We start from the raw sequence: 16,666 nt of genomic DNA, 5'->3' as shown, positions 1-16,666 counted from the left end.
CGTTACATGGGAGTGTCTGCTGGAATGCACTCTGCTTCGGGGTGGATTCCAGCGAGCATTCAGGCTGCACTTGTGGCAATTTGATTCCTATCAATACCAGCTTTGTAACAAACCAACATTCCCTCTGTGAAGATGTCTAATCTGCCTCGTAATATGGGGTTGCTTGTAGATATGGAGGGTTTCGGGGGTAAATCAATTCCAGCAGAGAACACAATGGGAAAATACATTTCATGTACATTCTGGAAAGAGTAATGCATCCAGGCTGGGGATGATGTTACTTTAGATAAAGTACTTTGTGAGCTCTTTCCCCACCTTCCTCGTCTATCAACCCTGACAGATAAGCAGATCTCAACAGCAATTGATTTTCTATAGCCTTTGAGGCATCCATTGCACAAATTATCAACTCCATCTACTAAAATGAGCTATAATGCAGGAAAAAAAAAAAAAACGTGCTTGCTCCCGGACAGATTTCCCCTTTTTTTATTCATTTGTCACACCCTAATGCTTCAGATCAAATAAATGTTAATTAACTGTGGTTAACCCCATTTTTTAGAAGGATAAGATCCATTTTGCTAGCCAGACCCAGGCATGATTACTGATAGACCTGTAGAATCATGAAATCATTTAATTAGAATTTTTCTGACAACATGAAGTAGGCTGAAAAATCTCAAAAGGCAAAACATCATGCCCTGAGCTAAAACAAATTCAGCAACAGATGAGAAACAAAGGCAATCACATCCATCAGTCTTGAAAGGGCTACAAAGCCATTTCTAAGATGTTTGGACCCTAGTTAAACCACAGTGAGAGCCATTATCCACAAATTAAGGAAAGGTGGAACTGTGGTAAACCTTCCAAGTAGTGGCCAGCCAACCAAAATTACACCAAGACCAGACCACCGACTCATCCAGGGGACACTAAAGAACCCAGAACAACATCTAGAGCCCTGCAGACCTCAGTTGCCTCAGTTAAGGACAAGGTTCATGGTTCAATTATAAAAGATCGTCTGGGCACCCATGGGAGAGTTCCAAGGTCAAAACCACTGCAAAGGCCCATCTTACATCTGCCAATAAACATATTGATGACTTTTGTCAAGAGAAAAAAGTTATTTGCAAAACAAACTTATTTGCGCATGTCAAAAATCTTTGGTTACGAGTCTCGCTTTTTTGGTTTTGGCGCTCTCTGTTTTTGGTTGAACTCAAAGAATTTTGAGTCCTGGGAACATGAACATCCTGGGCGGGGCCTAAAGACGAACGCTGTAAGACGTTTCCCTATTGGTTAGCGCTGACTAAAGCAGCAGACGCTGATCCTCCGCACCTTTGAACTTCTGCTCGAACTGCAGGGCTTGCAGCGTCGCTTCAGTGAGCAGACATCAACTGTACAGAAGAAAACTGCGGTTAAGTTAGCCGACAGTCAGAAATACGCGGTCACGCCAGCCGACACCAGCTCTCTCATAAAGATTAGCGTCGCGCATACAAGGTGCTTTACGGTAATGGAACAGAAAGGACCCGATCCTGGCAACGGTTGAGAAAATAAGAGGAAAACAGAAAATTAACCTATAGAACCATTTATATTAATTACATTTTTACAACTTTCACATTCATGTTTTATGTAAAAGAATAAATATTTAATATTTTACTGTACAGTTTTGGAAAAAAAAAAAAAAATCGTTACAACTGAAAGTTTTGATCACAACTTAATATTTTTTTGATTGAGATTAGTTTTTTTTTTATTGAATATTCCAAAAGTTTTGACCACAATTAATTTTTTTGATTGAGATTAGTTTTTTGTTTGATTAAATAATATTGAGACAAATTTACCTCCATAAAAAACCCCACTGTCAGTTACATGCTGACAAACAAATGCTGCAATATTCTTTCATGATTGACATTAGTGGCATTCTTATGTCCGGTTTTAGCAGAATACTTACACTGAATTTAAGTTGAGTTGCGCTGATTAGGCTTTAACAGAATAACAATTTACTGCATTCTCTGAGGTCTGACCTGCCCACTCAATTTTCTTTTCCAAGGCCAGTAACAGAGAGAGAAGTGCTGTAGGTTCTTTGATAGATGGAGTAGTTTTGAGAAGGAATTATTTCTTTAAAAAACGCTTAGTTTCAACATGTGGCCTTAAAACTTCAGATTTTTAAAATCGTAAGGGTTCTTAGCATTTAAATAATTTAAGGAACAGCAATTTACCTGTCAATCACCAATCACCAATCAGAACTGATGCAGGAAAAATCTGGATAAAATCTCTGGCTAATGCATGTCTAAATGTGTCTGGTGTAGCTTATTTTAAATGTTGGGTAAAGTTTTATTTTAAGAAAAATGTCTGTTTTTAAGATTGCAGATTCCATGCATGGATACCAGAACATTTGCCGTTAAAGGACGGTTGAAGTCCTGATCACCAATCCCTGCTGTAGAGCTGCTGAAAGTCATATTCAAAGCAGAGAGACCCCACCCAGCTGAGTACAGTAAGCATTGTGCACGAATGCTTCCAATGGCTTGCAGAGTTAAATAGTTGTAACGCTCTTTATCAAACTTAATATTCAAGTTTCTTTGTGTAAACATGTTCTTGTAGTTTGAGAAGAAACGGGAACCAGATTGACACCATTAACATTTCCCTTAGCTGTGCCAGCACTGCCAATGGCTGACCTCCGCAGTCACGGTGGGTAAAACTGATGCGATTACCACCTCAGAGATTAGCAGCGTGTTTTGGGTGAATCTAAACGAGCCTTCTCGTCTAATAATCCCTAATTCGAGATTAGCCGGTGAAAATGAGACAATCCGCGCTACCTGGGAGGAGTTCAGGACACGGAAACAAACGTGTTCGGTCGGGGTTAAAGTGCTGTATCGTTTGGAAACTGAATGGAAATTCCCCCACCTGAGGAAGCTCCTGGGTGAGATTAAAAGCGTACTAACTAACGAATAAATACGCCCTGTTTGATTAAGTGTGGCGCGTTTGTCGTTTCGGGCCCAGACAAGGGTCGGATATCGGGAAGCACGACAAAGCCTTGCTTGAGGGCAAATATACACCTTAATCCAAACGAAACCACCAAACCAGTGTGAAAAGAGTACATTATTAACCTGGATGGGCACTATTTCTCCTTTCGACCACGTTGGGGATGCCACCGCATCACCAGACGCTGGCTAGCTGTTAGCTTGCTAACGTCGACATACCTGTTCGCCTGTTGGGCTCTTCTGTTCAGTTCATTCACCAAAATGTGTGAACGGCTTCGCTTTAAGCGAGGCAGAAACAAGCTCAGTTAGGGTCCAAAAACCACACGAGCCAGTTTGGAATATTTTACAGAGTAAAAAGAACGGAAAACAAAGAGATTTCGAGCTCTTACCTTATCCAGACAGTTCACTTTTTCCGTAGGGTAAACGACTTGATTACATCTGCCACACAACGGATTCATGTTGGAGGAAACGCTCTTCTAGCTAGTTAGCAGACAACCCGGCGACGATACGGGCCAAAAGTGGCAGCGTGCTGTCGAGTGTTGGCTGTAAAACACCAGCTACAGTGGACAGTTGTGATTAGCGGCAGACCAAAACCAGAATCCAGTTATATGTAGCAGAGGATTGTTGTTGTAGTCGCACAGCTGGCTGTCAGTCCACTAATCAGACACGGAAAGCGCGCCCCCGACGCCCTCCTTCCTTACAATGCGCGTGTCCGCGCAGAGAGGAAGAGGGGGTTGTACAATTAGTTAAAATGTCAATTGAATGAATAATTACTCATCACAAGACTCAGTGGGAGATTATATAATTTGAATATGTCCACCAAATACTCAAACAGCTGTTTTAAAGGGGTGCAAATCAGCATTCAGAGATATCTCATCGAGCCCTGTGGACCTCCTGTCTGTCCTATCCAAGCTCCATCTGTTCTTGCATAGCGAACCCATGCAGTCACATTGCAGATTTTGGGGCTCCACCAATTCAGTGCTCCTAAATCACATTTTACACATCTGCCACGTTCACTTCATGTCCAGGTGAAACGATTGTGTAGGGCGACACCTGCTGGCAAACGGTATAACAAACCTTTTCATCACTGACGTTTCATTTATCCATCCGTTTTCTGTACCTTGGACAGTCACAATCACACGGTCAACACAGAAAAAAACAAATACACCTAAGGACAATTTAGGGCTAAGGACTTGGAGACCCCACGATGCAACTCAATGCTGCAGTTCTCTGACTGTGAGCTTTGGAGATACTATTTTACCATCCTGTTCACATGGTTGCAAGATAAAAGTTGTAGAGATTCGCAACAGTTTGAGTTGTTTTAAACCCTTTAATTGTTGATCAGTTTTGTGAGTAGATATTTTCTTGTAGCAAATACCTGACATATGAAGTTAATATGTTAACTCAGGTTCAGGAGCAGGGTCACGCCCAAACCACACCTCTAATTACCCCGCAGTCTACTTATAGCCACTTCACCTATACCACACAGTATGTCACATTATATCAACCCCAATCACCCACCCTCTCTGACCCTTAACCCCTTCTCACCTTCTCTGTCTTCCTTCCCCTCATCCCTTCACCCTCATCTCTCTACCTCCCCTTCATCCCATCACTCTCCTCCCTACTTCCTCATTACTTATTCTCTTCTTTTCATTGCAGGTCCCATCTGGGGGGTCCTAAGTAGGCTTGGGAAAAAGCAATTTTTCTGAAGACTGCACCCCCACGCTGAGTCTCTTCCGCTCCAGCCTTCCGGCGCTCTCCCCAGATGACCTAACCCTTGACCCCTTCCTTCAAGTAAACCTTTAATCTCATATCTTTGTGGCATGGTCCTTGCTAGTGAAATGAAAGTTAACACGTTGCTTTCTTGGTTTGTTCTCATATTTTTTTCTATTTTGAAGAGTTGCTAATAGAAACAGACCTCCATCACATCATATTTATATCTCAGAGACACAGGCAGTCACAATCTATTAATTGAAAGTTTCTAGACAACTTAAACAAGTGAATTAAAAATAAAATAATCACATGTAACACTTCTAATAGGAAAATATCAGACAGCAAAACAGGACAGAATTTACAGTGGTTAAAAAAAACACACCAACAAAACCAGACCTCAACAAATGCACACCACACTTACCAGACCATTATTTGTAAAAGAAAATAAATAAAAAAATGAAAACCATGTATCACTTTTCTTCCACTTCACAATTATGGGCAACATTGTGTCAGTCTATGACAAAATATCTGCACCAAAGTTCGTGGTTGTAAATAATGTGGAGAAATTGTACGCGGACACTATGCTGTACTACAGTATTCAGAAATTCTTGCACCAAACAGACCACTCAATTAAAAGCACAAGACACTAAAACTTCACTTTTCCCAGTTCTTTATTGGATCGGTGAAAGAGGAGCACACTTAAATTTATAAGACTGCTGGCATAGGTATACATATTTTCGGGCAGTACCTTTTATTTGAAACTGATCAGTGTGAAAATGTTGGCTAATTGTTACTAAATGTCGTATAAAACTCAGCAACACTGTTCCAAAATATCATAAATGTTTTTCGGTTGTGGAAACTAACATATCACAGTGTTTCATAGTAAAACTTTATTGTAAAAAGTATCTGTGTGCACAGATTTTAGGCATGAGAGCACTTTGTTTTCTGATTTCAGCATGGTCCAGCTTCAACAATGCTGTATTTTTCATGACCTTCTCCCTCCACCTCTGTGTATCCTGGTAGCTGCTGTTGGAACTTCATGGATGGCCAGTAGCTTTTGCGTCTCTGTAGGACATTCATTGATAGAAAACATGATACAACAAGTACAACATGTATGCCAGAGTTTGTTTAAATCATATCCTTGGTGCAGGCAGTGTACCTGGATGAGGCAAAGCGGTGATGAGCCGGTGGGATAGCAGTGGATGTAAACGGCAACAAGTATCAAAGCCAAGAGTAAAAATAGAGCAGTTGCAATACCAGCTATGATGCCAGTGTGAGATAATCCTTTACTCTTGGTTGAAGACTCTGTTTTCACATCTGCAGCCAAGATTAACATACCTTTTTTTTAAATCCAAAATGACAGTTAGTAGATAATAACTTTTATTTGTGACTCACCGCTGCCCGACATGAAAATCTGATCATCTGGAAGAAATGAGTGGGTTTAAGCTCTTCAGTTCTGCTCCGCAATTGTTAAATAATTATGATTACCAAAAATCAAATTCTGCACAAGATATGGGAAAGATTACCACTTTTACAGCCTCTTTGTTCTGGAGTCAAAGGTGTCATGTGCTCTGTCTCTGGTGCAACGGAGGAACCCGTGAAACCGTCCTCCCTGAAGTAATCATCACAAGTTGCGTCTTTGCTCTGTTCACACACAGCACAATAAAGTTGTGCGATACTTCAAAACCCAGTGAAACCAACGTAAACATCTGATCTGGATATACCTCCTCCGAACAGGAATAATCCAACCATTCTTGCCTGTGTCGGTCCATGCCATCCGAGCACCTGAAACACAACATTTGTATAGAGCAAAGGGGATATTTTATCAGAGTTGTAGTTTGGGCCTGAAGAATGAGCTGCTCACCTCTGGAGAACGTTACACCAACTGCAACCAGAGGTTCGGTTGGAGGAGAGGCAGTATTCACAGCTGTCATGCTGGAGGCAGGCTGAAAAGGGAAGACAAACACATAGACAACAAATAGATATTTCATTGTTTTAAACCTGATATTAAGATACTGAACGGCATTGAAAAGTGAGAGATTTCACTGACTGGGTAGTGGTGTGAGCTCTACAGCAGATAAGTTGGTTATCTTTGTCATGCTGATCTCAACTCGATGGTACTCATAGATTGTTTGCTGAGCTCCATCTGAAGGAGAGAAATAAGTATAGTGGCAGTTAATTACAGTGCTCTTCACATTTATTGACAACCCTTGTAAATATTTGTAAAACCCCTCAAAATACACTACCAGTCTAAGGTTTCTACAGTTACTTATTCAGTTGAATGAGAAAGTATGTCCAAACTGTTGACTGGTAGTGTAGATCCACAAAACATAGAAGAAAACCAAATTTTCTTTACTTTGAGAACAGTTGTTTAGTATGAAAAAAGGAAAATACATCCAACAGGCATAATATTATGACCACTGACAGTTGAATAAGAACTGAGTATGTCTTCATCATGACAAAAGCCTAATTTTGATGTCTAGATGGCTGGGTCAGCGCATCTCCAAGCTTCAGTTATATTAATGTCATAGGAGCTACTAGGAATGCCAAAAAATCCCACTGATTATTTCAATTAGAGATCATGGTACTTTAACAAAAGCATAATTTGTCATTTTTTTACACATCCTAACCAGGAGTGCCAATAATTGTGGAGGGTGCTGCATTTATAATAAACAATTGTTATTGACCTGGTGATTGAGAAGTGGGTGACATGACCAAAAAGGCATCTGACAAGCCGGCCTTAACTGGATGTTCGGCTGATCCGATCTCGTCTAGTGACAAAGGGATCTGTTGAGCAGACAACGGGATATCAAGGCTGGGTATAAAGGTACGGTGGAGAATAATGAAATTAGATTTTTAAGAGCAGAGATGACAGATGTGCCTCACGTCTCTGTAGCTGAATGTGATTCTTCCTGTCTTATAAAGAGCAGCCTGAAACGTAAAGGCTCCTTCCGACTCTTTGCCTGGAAGTCTGACGCGCTCCCACTGGACCACAAACACTTCTCCTACAAAAAAATGATTAGTCTTAAACATCTGGGCGAAATCTAGGTGTTAACATGTGAGATGGTGTTTTACCATTATCCAGGTACTGAACGGTGGAATCTTTAGAGTGGCTGGGGTCAAAATTAGCCATCAGAGGGGCAATGTACTGTGTGGTGGTCAGCATACGGTGAGTAACATCCCCGGTGAAGATGAATCCTGACAAAAGACCAGATGGAAGAATATGTAAATCTTGAGTATGACTTGTTCAAATGTAAAGAGGCCCTCTCTGAGCATATGCAGGAGAGGAGGAAAGGTTACTTGAGCATCTGTTAGTTTACTGAAGTTGTACCTCCTGTTGCAATGGTAATCTGCTTCAGGTAATGTCCATAAAAAGGAAAGTCAAAAGACAGGGCAACTCTCTGCAAACAGATGAGACATAAAATGATACATCGAGAAGGACAAAAAAAAAACAGTCAGAGAAATGGTATTTTAGAGGAAAATAGTATAAGAAACATATTGAAGAACTGTTCTCAAGTTAAAAAATAGGCAAAAATGACAAATCTAGTGTAAAAGCATATGGCATAACAGTTGGTCCGCTAACTAGAAGACGTACAGGTAGGACCTTTCTATATATGGGATAGAGGTCAGTGGTAGAGCCTTTGATTGCAGATCAAGAGGTCCCCAGTTAAAATCTGGGTGTTCCCTACAACATTTAAATATATTGGTAAGTTCTCAATGGAGCAGTTTCAGTAACAACCATGCCGAATTATTTGTTTTGATATTCCTCTTCCTTCAAGAGACAGACTATAGTTCACACAAGCACAGCTTGACATGCTTTAAGCCCACAAAAATGCCAGAGGGACACATGTTGGGATATTTGGTTTAAAACAAGATGAAAAACTATAAAAACCAGGCAGTATATTGCAATTTACATATGTACAGCCAAAGATAGACAAATATATATCTACAATGTTGTCTCTACAATAAATATCCATAGTCCTCATTGTATTGTATGCTAGCAGAACAAACAGCACATGGGGGTGTAGCTCAGTGGTAGAGCATTTGACTGCAGATCAAGAGGTCCCCAGTTCAATTCTGGGTGCCCCCTGCAACATTTAAATATGTTACTAAGTTCCTTATAGAGCACTTTCAATAACAAACATGCTGAATTATCTGTCTCTGTAGGTCCTCTGCCTTGAAGAGATAGACTACTTGTTGTTTCACTTGAAGGGTTTTATAAAATGGACCCAGCAGTGGTTCACATCAATTTCACCTGTATGCGCAAAGATGTGAAAAAGTTGAATTTTTACCCTATCCGATGCATGACATGTGAAAAAGATGCATTAAATGCAATCATATTCAGTTAAAAAGTGCAATTTAATGGGAGTAATTGGAGGAAAAATGCCAAAGGGACACATGTTGGGCTATTTGTTTTAAAACCACATGAAAAACTATAAAAAACAGGCAAATCCCCTGCAATTTACATATGTACAGCCAAAGTTAGGCAAATATATATATTTAAGGACCAAGGAGGGTTAAAACATGGACTGCTGAAAGCATGTTTCAGTTTTCTGTAAGGACAACAATTCCTGAGTTTGTTTTTCACATAATGTCTAATTTTCTTTGAAAACAAACGTAAATGAGATAAATAATAAAATGTCCATGTCTTAAAAATGAACAAATTTAGCCATGAAAGACTCAGTGATGCAGGCAGGATGCCGTCAGAAGAGTTTCTATGTCTTCTATGTTTTTGGTCACTAAGTGTATTTCCACAGGATTGTTGAAGCTACAATCAAGGAAAAGCATGAAAAAGGGCAATTAGTCTAGACAACACTTGAGGTGACAAAAAATATTGTTTCCAACATATACCTGTTAAATATTATGTGAGGAGAAATGTGTTGTCTCTACAATAAATATCCATAGTCCTCATTGTATTGTATGCTAGCAGAACAAACAGCACATGGGGGTGTAGCTCAGTGGTAGAGCATTTGACTGCAGATCAAGAGGTCCCCAGTTCAATTCTGGGTGCCCCCTGCAACATTTAAATATGTTACTAAGTTTGATTATAGAGCACTTTCAATAACAAACATGCTGAATTATCTGTCTCTGTAGGTCCTCTGCCTTGAAGAGACAGACTACTTGTTGTTTCACCTGAAGGGTTTTATAAATTGGACCCAGCAGTGGTTCACATTGAAGTCACCTGTATGCGCAAAGATGTGAAAAAGTTGAATTTGTACACCATCTGATGAATGACATATTAAAAAGATGCATTAAATGCAATCATATTCAGTTAAAAAATGCAATTTAATGGGAGTAATTGGAGGAAAAATGCCAAAGGGACACATGTTGGGCTATTTGTTTTAAAACCACATGAAAAACTATAAAAAACAGGCAAATCCCCTGCAATTTACATATGTACAGCCAAAGTTAGGCAATTATATATATTTAAGGACCAAGGAGGGTTAAAACATGGACTGCTGAAAGCATGTTTCAGTTTTCTGTAAGGACAACAACTCCTGAGTTTGTTTTTCACATAATGTCTAATTTTCTTTGAAAACAAACGTAAATGAGATAAATAATCAAATGTCCATGTCTTAAAAATGAACAAATTTAGCCATGAAAGACTCAGTGATGCAGGCAGGATGCCGTCAGAAGAGTTTCTATGTCTTCTATGTTTTTGGTCACTAAGTGTATTTCCACAGGATTGTTGAAGCTACAATCAAGGAAAAGCATCAAAAAGGGATATTAGTCTAGACAACACTTGAGGTGACAAAAAATATTGTTTCCAACATATATCTGTTAAATATTATGTGAGGAGAAATGTGTTGTCTCTACAATAAATATCCATAGTCCTCATTGTATTGTATGCTAGCAGAACAAACAGCACATGGGGGTGTAGCTCAGTGGTAGAGCATTTGACTGCAGATCAAGAGGTCCCCAGTTCAATTCTGGGTGCCCCCTGCAAAATTTAAATATGTTACTAATTTCCTTATAGAGCACTTTCAATAACAAACATGCTGAATTATCTGTCTCTGTAGGTCCTCTGCCTTGAAGAGACAGACTACTTGTTGTTTCACTTGAAGGGTTTTATAAATTGGACCCAGCAGTGGTTCACATCGAAGTCACCTGTATGTGCAAAGATGTGAAAAAGTTGAATTTGTACACCATCTGATGAATGACATATGAAAAAAATGGATTAAATGCAATCATATTCAGTTAAAAAATGCAATTTAATGGGAGTATTGGAAGACAAATGCCAAAGGGACACATGTTGGGCTATTTGTTTTAAAACCACATGAAAAACTATAAAAAACAGGCAAATCCCCTGCAATTTACATATGTACAGCCAAAGTTAGGCAAATATATATATTTAAGGACCAAGGAGGGTTAAAACATGGACTGCTGAAAGCATGTTTCAGTTTTCTGTAAGGACAACAACTCCTGAGTTTGTTTTTCACATAATGTCTAATTTTCTTTGAAAACAAACGTAAATGAGATAAATAATCAAATGTCCATGTCTTAAAAATGAACAAATTTAGCCATGAAAGACTCAGTGATGCAGGCAGGATGCCGTCAGAAGAGTTTCTATGTCTTCTATGTTTTTGGTCACTAAGTGTATTTCCACAGGATTGTTGAAGCTACAATCAAGGAAAAGCATGAAAAAGGGCAATTAGTCTAGACAACACTTGAGGTGACAAAAAATATTGTTTCCAACATATATCTGTTAAATATTATGGGAGGAGAAATGTGTTGTCTCTACAATAAATATCCATAGTCCTCATTGTATTGTATGCTAGCAGAACAAACAGCACATGGGGGTGTAGCTCAGTGGTAGAGCATTTGACTGCAGATCAAGAGGTCCCCAGTTAATTCTGGGTGCCCCCTGCAACATTTAAATATGTTACTAAGTTTGATTATAGAGCACTTTCAATAACAAACATGCTGAATTATCTGTCTCTGTAGGTCCTCTGCCTTGAAGAGACAGACTACTTGTTGTTTCACTTGAAGGGTTTTATAAAGTGGACCCAGCAGTGGTTCACATCAAATTCACCTGTATGCGTAAAGATGTGAAAAAGTTGAATTTTTACACCATCTGATGAATGACATATTAAAAAGATGCATTAAATGCAATCATAGTCAGTTAAAAAATGCAATTTATTTGGAGTAATTGGAAGAAAAATGTCAAAGGGACACATGTTGGGCTATTTGTTTTAAAACCAGATGAAAAACTATAAAAAACAGGCAAATCCCCTGCAATTTACATATGTACAGCCAAAGTTAGGCAATTATATATATTTAAGGACTAAGGAGGGTTAAAACATGGACTGCTGAAAGCATGTTTCAGTTTTCTGTAAGGAGATCAACTCCTGAGTTTGTTTTTCACATAATGTCTAATTTTCTTTGAAAACAAACGTAAATGAGATAAATAATCAAATGTCCATGTCTTAAAAATGAACAAATTTAGCCATGAAATACTCAGTGATGCAGGCAGGATGCTGTCAGAAGAGTTTCTATGTCTTCTATGTTTTTGGTCACTAAGTGTATTTCCACAGGACTGTTGAAGCTACAATCAAGGAAAAGCATCAAAAAGGGATATTAGTCTAGACAACACTTGAGGTGACAAAAGATATTGTTTCCAACATATATCTGTTAAATATTATGTGAGGAGAAATGTGTTGTCTCTACAATAAATATCCATAGTCCTCATTGTATTGTATGCTAGCAGAACAAACAGCACATGGGGGTGTAGCTCAGTGGTAGAGCATTTGACTGCAGATCAAGAGGTCCCCAGTTCAATTCTGGGTGCCCCCTGCAACATTTAAATATGTTACTAAGTTCCTTATAGAGCACTTTCAATAACAAACATGCTGAATTATCTGTCTCTGTAGGTCCTCTGCCTTGAAGAGACAGACTACTTGTTGTTTCACTTGAAGGGTTTTATAAATTGGACCCAGCAATGGTACACATCAAATTCACCTGTATGCGCAAAGATGTGAAAAAGTTGAATTTTTACACCATCTGATGAATGACATATGAAAAAGATGCATTAAATGCAATCATAGTCAGTTAAAAAATGCAATTTATTTGGAGTAATTGGAGGAAAAATGCCAAAGGGACACATGTTGGGCTATTTGTTTTAAAACCACATGAAAAACTATAAAAAACAGGCAAATCCCCTGCAATTTACATATGTACAGCCAAAGTTAGGCAATTATATATATTTAAGGACCAAGGAGGGTTAAAACATGGACTGCTGAAAGCATGTTTCAGTTTTCTGTAAGGACAACAACTCCTGAGTTTGTTTTTCACATAATGTCTAATTTTCTTTGAAAACAAACGTAAATGAGATAAATAATCAAATGTCCATGTCTTAAAAATGAACAAATTTAGCCATGAAAGACTCAGTGATGCAGGCAGGATGCCGTCAGAAGAGTTTCTATGTCTTCTATGTTTTTGGTCACTAAGTGTATTTCCACAGGATTGTTGAAGCTACAATCAAGGAAAAGCATCAAAAAGGGATATTAGTCTAGACAACACTTGAGGTGACAAAAAATATTGTTTCCAACATATATCTGTTAAATATTATGTGAGGAGAAATGTGTTGTCTCTACAATAAATATCCATAGTCCTCATTGTATTGTATGCTAGCAGAACAAACAGCACATGGGGGTGTAGCTCAGTGGTAGAGCATTTGACTGCAGATCAAGAGGTCCCCAGTTCAATTCTGGGTGCCCCCTGCAAAATTTAAATATGTTACTAATTTCCTTATAGAGCACTTTCAATAACAAACATGCTGAATTATCTGTCTCTGTAGGTCCTCTGCCTTGAAGAGACAGACTACTTGTTGTTTCACTTGAAGGGTTTTATAAATTGGACCCAGCAGTGGTTCACATCGAAGTCACCTGTATGTGCAAAGATGTGAAAAAGTTGAATTTGTACACCATCTGATGAATGACATATGAAAAAAATGGATTAAATGCAATCATATTCAGTTAAAAAATGCAATTTAATGGGAGTATTGGAAGACAAATGCCAAAGGGACACATGTTGGGCTATTTGTTTTAAAACCACATGAAAAACTATAAAAAACAGGCAAATCCCCTGCAATTTACATATGTACAGCCAAAGTTAGGCAAATATATATATTTAAGGACCAAGGAGGGTTAAAACATGGACTGCTGAAAGCATGTTTCAGTTTTCTGTAAGGACAACAACTCCTGAGTTTGTTTTTCACATAATGTCTAATTTTCTTTGAAAACAAACGTAAATGAGATAAATAATCAAATGTCCATGTCTTAAAAATGAACAAATTTAGCCATGAAAGACTCAGTGATGCAGGCAGGATGCCGTCAGAAGAGTTTCTATGTCTTCTATGTTTTTGGTCACTAAGTGTATTTCCACAGGATTGTTGAAGCTACAATCAAGGAAAAGCATGAAAAAGGGCAATTAGTCTAGACAACACTTGAGGTGACAAAAAATATTGTTTCCAACATATATCTGTTAAATATTATGGGAGGAGAAATGTGTTGTCTCTACAATAAATATCCATAGTCCTCATTGTATTGTATGCTAGCAGAACAAACAGCACATGGGGGTGTAGCTCAGTGGTAGAGCATTTGACTGCAGATCAAGAGGTCCCCAGTTAATTCTGGGTGCCCCCTGCAACATTTAAATATGTTACTAAGTTTGATTATAGAGCACTTTCAATAACAAACATGCTGAATTATCTGTCTCTGTAGGTCCTCTGCCTTGAAGAGACAGACTACTTGTTGTTTCACTTGAAGGGTTTTATAAAGTGGACCCAGCAGTGGTTCACATCAAATTCACCTGTATGCGTAAAGATGTGAAAAAGTTGAATTTTTACACCATCTGATGAATGACATATTAAAAAGATGCATTAAATGCAATCATAGTCAGTTAAAAAATGCAATTTATTTGGAGTAATTGGAAGAAAAATGTCAAAGGGACACATGTTGGGCTATTTGTTTTAAAACCAGATGAAAAACTATAAAAAACAGGCAAATCCCCTGCAATTTACATATGTACAGCCAAAGTTAGGCAATTATATATATTTAAGGACTAAGGAGGGTTAAAACATGGACTGCTGAAAGCATGTTTCAGTTTTCTGTAAGGAGATCAACTCCTGAGTTTGTTTTTCACATAATGTCTAATTTTCTTTGAAAACAAACGTAAATGAGATAAATAATCAAATGTCCATGTCTTAAAAATGAACAAATTTAGCCATGAAATACTCAGTGATGCAGGCAGGATGCTGTCAGAAGAGTTTCTATGTCTTCTATGTTTTTGGTCACTAAGTGTATTTCCACAGGACTGTTGAAGCTACAATCAAGGAAAAGCATCAAAAAGGGATATTAGTCTAGACAACACTTGAGGTGACAAAAGATATTGTTTCCAACATATATCTGTTAAATATTATGTGAGGAGAAATGTGTTGTCTCTACAATAAATATCCATAGTCCTCATTGTATTGTATGCTAGCAGAACAAACAGCACATGGGGGTGTAGCTCAGTGGTAGAGCATTTGACTGCAGATCAAGAGGTCCCCAGTTCAATTCTGGGTGCCCCCTGCAACATTTAAATATGTTACTAAGTTCCTTATAGAGCACTTTCAATAACAAACATGCTGAATTATCTGTCTCTGTAGGTCCTCTGCCTTGAAGAGACAGACTACTTGTTGTTTCACTTGAAGGGTTTTATAAATTGGACCCAGCAATGGTACACATCAAATTCACCTGTATGCGCAAAGATGTGAAAAAGTTGAATTTTTACACCATCTGATGAATGACATATGAAAAAGATGCATTAAATGCAATCATAGTCAGTTAAAAAATGCAATTTATTTGGAGTAATTGGAGGAAAAATGCCAAAGGGACACATGTTGGGCTATTTGTTTTAAAACCACATGAAAATCTATAAAAAACAGGCAAATCCCCTGCAATTTACATATGTACAGCCAAAGTTAGGCAAATATATATATTTAAGGACCAAGGAGGGTTAAAACATGGACTGCTGAAAGCATGTTTCAGTTTTCTGTAAGGACAACAGTTCCTGAGTTTGTTTTTCACATAATGTCTAATTTTCTTTGAAAACTAAAGTAAATGAGATAAATAATCAAATGTCCATGTCTTAAAAATGAACAAATTTAGCCATGAAAGACTCAGTGATGTAGGCAGGATGCTGTCAGAAGAGTTTCTATGTCTTCTATGTTTTTGGTCACTAAGTGTATTTCCACAGGATTGTTGAAGCTACAATCAAGGAAAAGCATGAAAAAGGGCAATTAGTCTAGACAACACTTGAGGTGACAAAAAATATTGTTTCCAACATATATCTGTTAAATATTATGGGAGGAGAAATGTGTTGTCTCTACAATAAATATCCATAGTCCTCATTGTATTGTATGCTAGCAGAACAAACAGCACATGGGGGTGTAGCTCAGTGGTAGAGCATTTGACTGCAGATCAAGAGGTCCCCAGTTAATTCTGGGTGCCCCCTGCAACATTTAAATATGTTACTAAGTTTGATTATAGAGCACTTTCAATAACAAACATGCTGAATTATCTGTCTCTGTAGGTCCTCTGCCTTGAAGAGACAGACTACTTGTTGTTTCACTTGAAGGGTTTTATAAAGTGGACCCAGCAGTGGTTCACATCAAATTCACCTGTATGCGTAAAGATGTGAAAAAGTTGAATTTTTACACCATCTGATGAATGACATATTAAAAAGATGCATTAAATGCAATCATAGTCAGTTAAAAAATGCAATTTATTTGGAGTAATTGGAAGAAAAATGTCAAAGGGACACATGTTGGGCTATTTGTTTTAAAACCAGATGAAAAACTATAAAAAACAGGCAAATCCCCTGCAATTTACATATGTACAGCCAAAGTTAGGCAATTATATATATTTAAGGACTAAGGAGGGTTAAAACATGGACTGCTGAAAGCATGTTTCAGTTTTCTGTAAGGAGATCAACTCCTGAGTTTGTTTTTCACA

At 38.2% G+C, this 16,666-nt stretch overlaps 2 protein-coding genes, 1 long non-coding RNA gene and 6 other non-coding genes across 10 annotated transcripts in view; 7 read left to right on the top strand and 2 right to left on the bottom strand.

Moving 5' to 3' along the window:
* The window catches only part of LOC124862973 (LIM and SH3 domain protein 1-like), a 41,825-nt gene extending 38,153 nt beyond the window's left edge, over positions 1 to 3,672 (bottom strand). The window contains exon 1 of the mRNA XM_047357193.1: positions 3,347 to 3,672. Coding sequence (XP_047213149.1) covers positions 3,347 to 3,415 — 69 coding nt within the window. The 5' untranslated portion in view covers positions 3,416 to 3,672. The remainder of the gene's footprint in view (positions 1 to 3,346) is intronic.
* Positions 2,288 to 5,739, top strand: LOC124862974. 2 transcript variants are annotated; one of them, XR_007037045.1, is made up of 4 exons: positions 2,288 to 2,470; positions 2,578 to 2,664; positions 4,617 to 4,751; positions 5,626 to 5,739. It is a non-coding gene; the product is annotated as an uncharacterized LOC124862974 (long non-coding RNA). The 2 variants fall into 2 exon arrangements; XR_007037044.1 differs by lacking the exons at positions 2,288 to 2,470; positions 2,578 to 2,664 and adding an exon at positions 2,748 to 2,896.
* LOC124862972 (plexin domain-containing protein 1-like) overlaps positions 5,324 to 16,666 on the bottom strand; it is a 34,936-nt gene continuing 23,593 nt past the window's right edge. The window contains exons 4-14 of the mRNA XM_047357192.1: positions 8,002 to 8,071; positions 7,746 to 7,868; positions 7,557 to 7,675; positions 7,358 to 7,457; positions 6,721 to 6,816; positions 6,535 to 6,616; positions 6,395 to 6,455; positions 6,197 to 6,314; positions 6,066 to 6,092; positions 5,830 to 5,987; positions 5,324 to 5,735 (exon numbers count right to left, since the gene is read on the bottom strand). Coding sequence (XP_047213148.1) covers positions 5,622 to 5,735; positions 5,830 to 5,987; positions 6,066 to 6,092; positions 6,197 to 6,314; positions 6,395 to 6,455; positions 6,535 to 6,616; positions 6,721 to 6,816; positions 7,358 to 7,457; positions 7,557 to 7,675; positions 7,746 to 7,868; positions 8,002 to 8,071 — 1,068 coding nt within the window. The 3' untranslated portion in view covers positions 5,324 to 5,621. The remainder of the gene's footprint in view (positions 5,736 to 5,829; positions 5,988 to 6,065; positions 6,093 to 6,196; positions 6,315 to 6,394; positions 6,456 to 6,534; positions 6,617 to 6,720; positions 6,817 to 7,357; positions 7,458 to 7,556; positions 7,676 to 7,745; positions 7,869 to 8,001; positions 8,072 to 16,666) is intronic.
* On the top strand, positions 8,689 to 8,760 carry trnac-gca. Its single transcript has one exon. It is a non-coding gene; the product is annotated as a tRNA-Cys (tRNA).
* trnac-gca lies at positions 9,615 to 9,686 on the top strand. Its single transcript has one exon. It is a non-coding gene; the product is annotated as a tRNA-Cys (tRNA).
* trnac-gca lies at positions 10,542 to 10,613 on the top strand. The gene has a single exon. It is a non-coding gene; the product is annotated as a tRNA-Cys (tRNA).
* On the top strand, positions 12,393 to 12,464 carry trnac-gca. The gene has a single exon. It is a non-coding gene; the product is annotated as a tRNA-Cys (tRNA).
* Positions 13,319 to 13,390, top strand: trnac-gca. Its single transcript has one exon. It is a non-coding gene; the product is annotated as a tRNA-Cys (tRNA).
* Positions 15,170 to 15,241, top strand: trnac-gca. Its single transcript has one exon. It is a non-coding gene; the product is annotated as a tRNA-Cys (tRNA).

The sequence above is a fragment of the Girardinichthys multiradiatus genome, chromosome X (assembly GCF_021462225.1).
Source record: "Girardinichthys multiradiatus isolate DD_20200921_A chromosome X, DD_fGirMul_XY1, whole genome shotgun sequence".
Classification (NCBI taxonomy): Eukaryota; Metazoa; Chordata; class Actinopteri; order Cyprinodontiformes; family Goodeidae; genus Girardinichthys; species Girardinichthys multiradiatus.
Note: the sequence above shows the minus strand (reverse complement) of the source record. Positions and strands in the feature narration are given on the sequence as shown.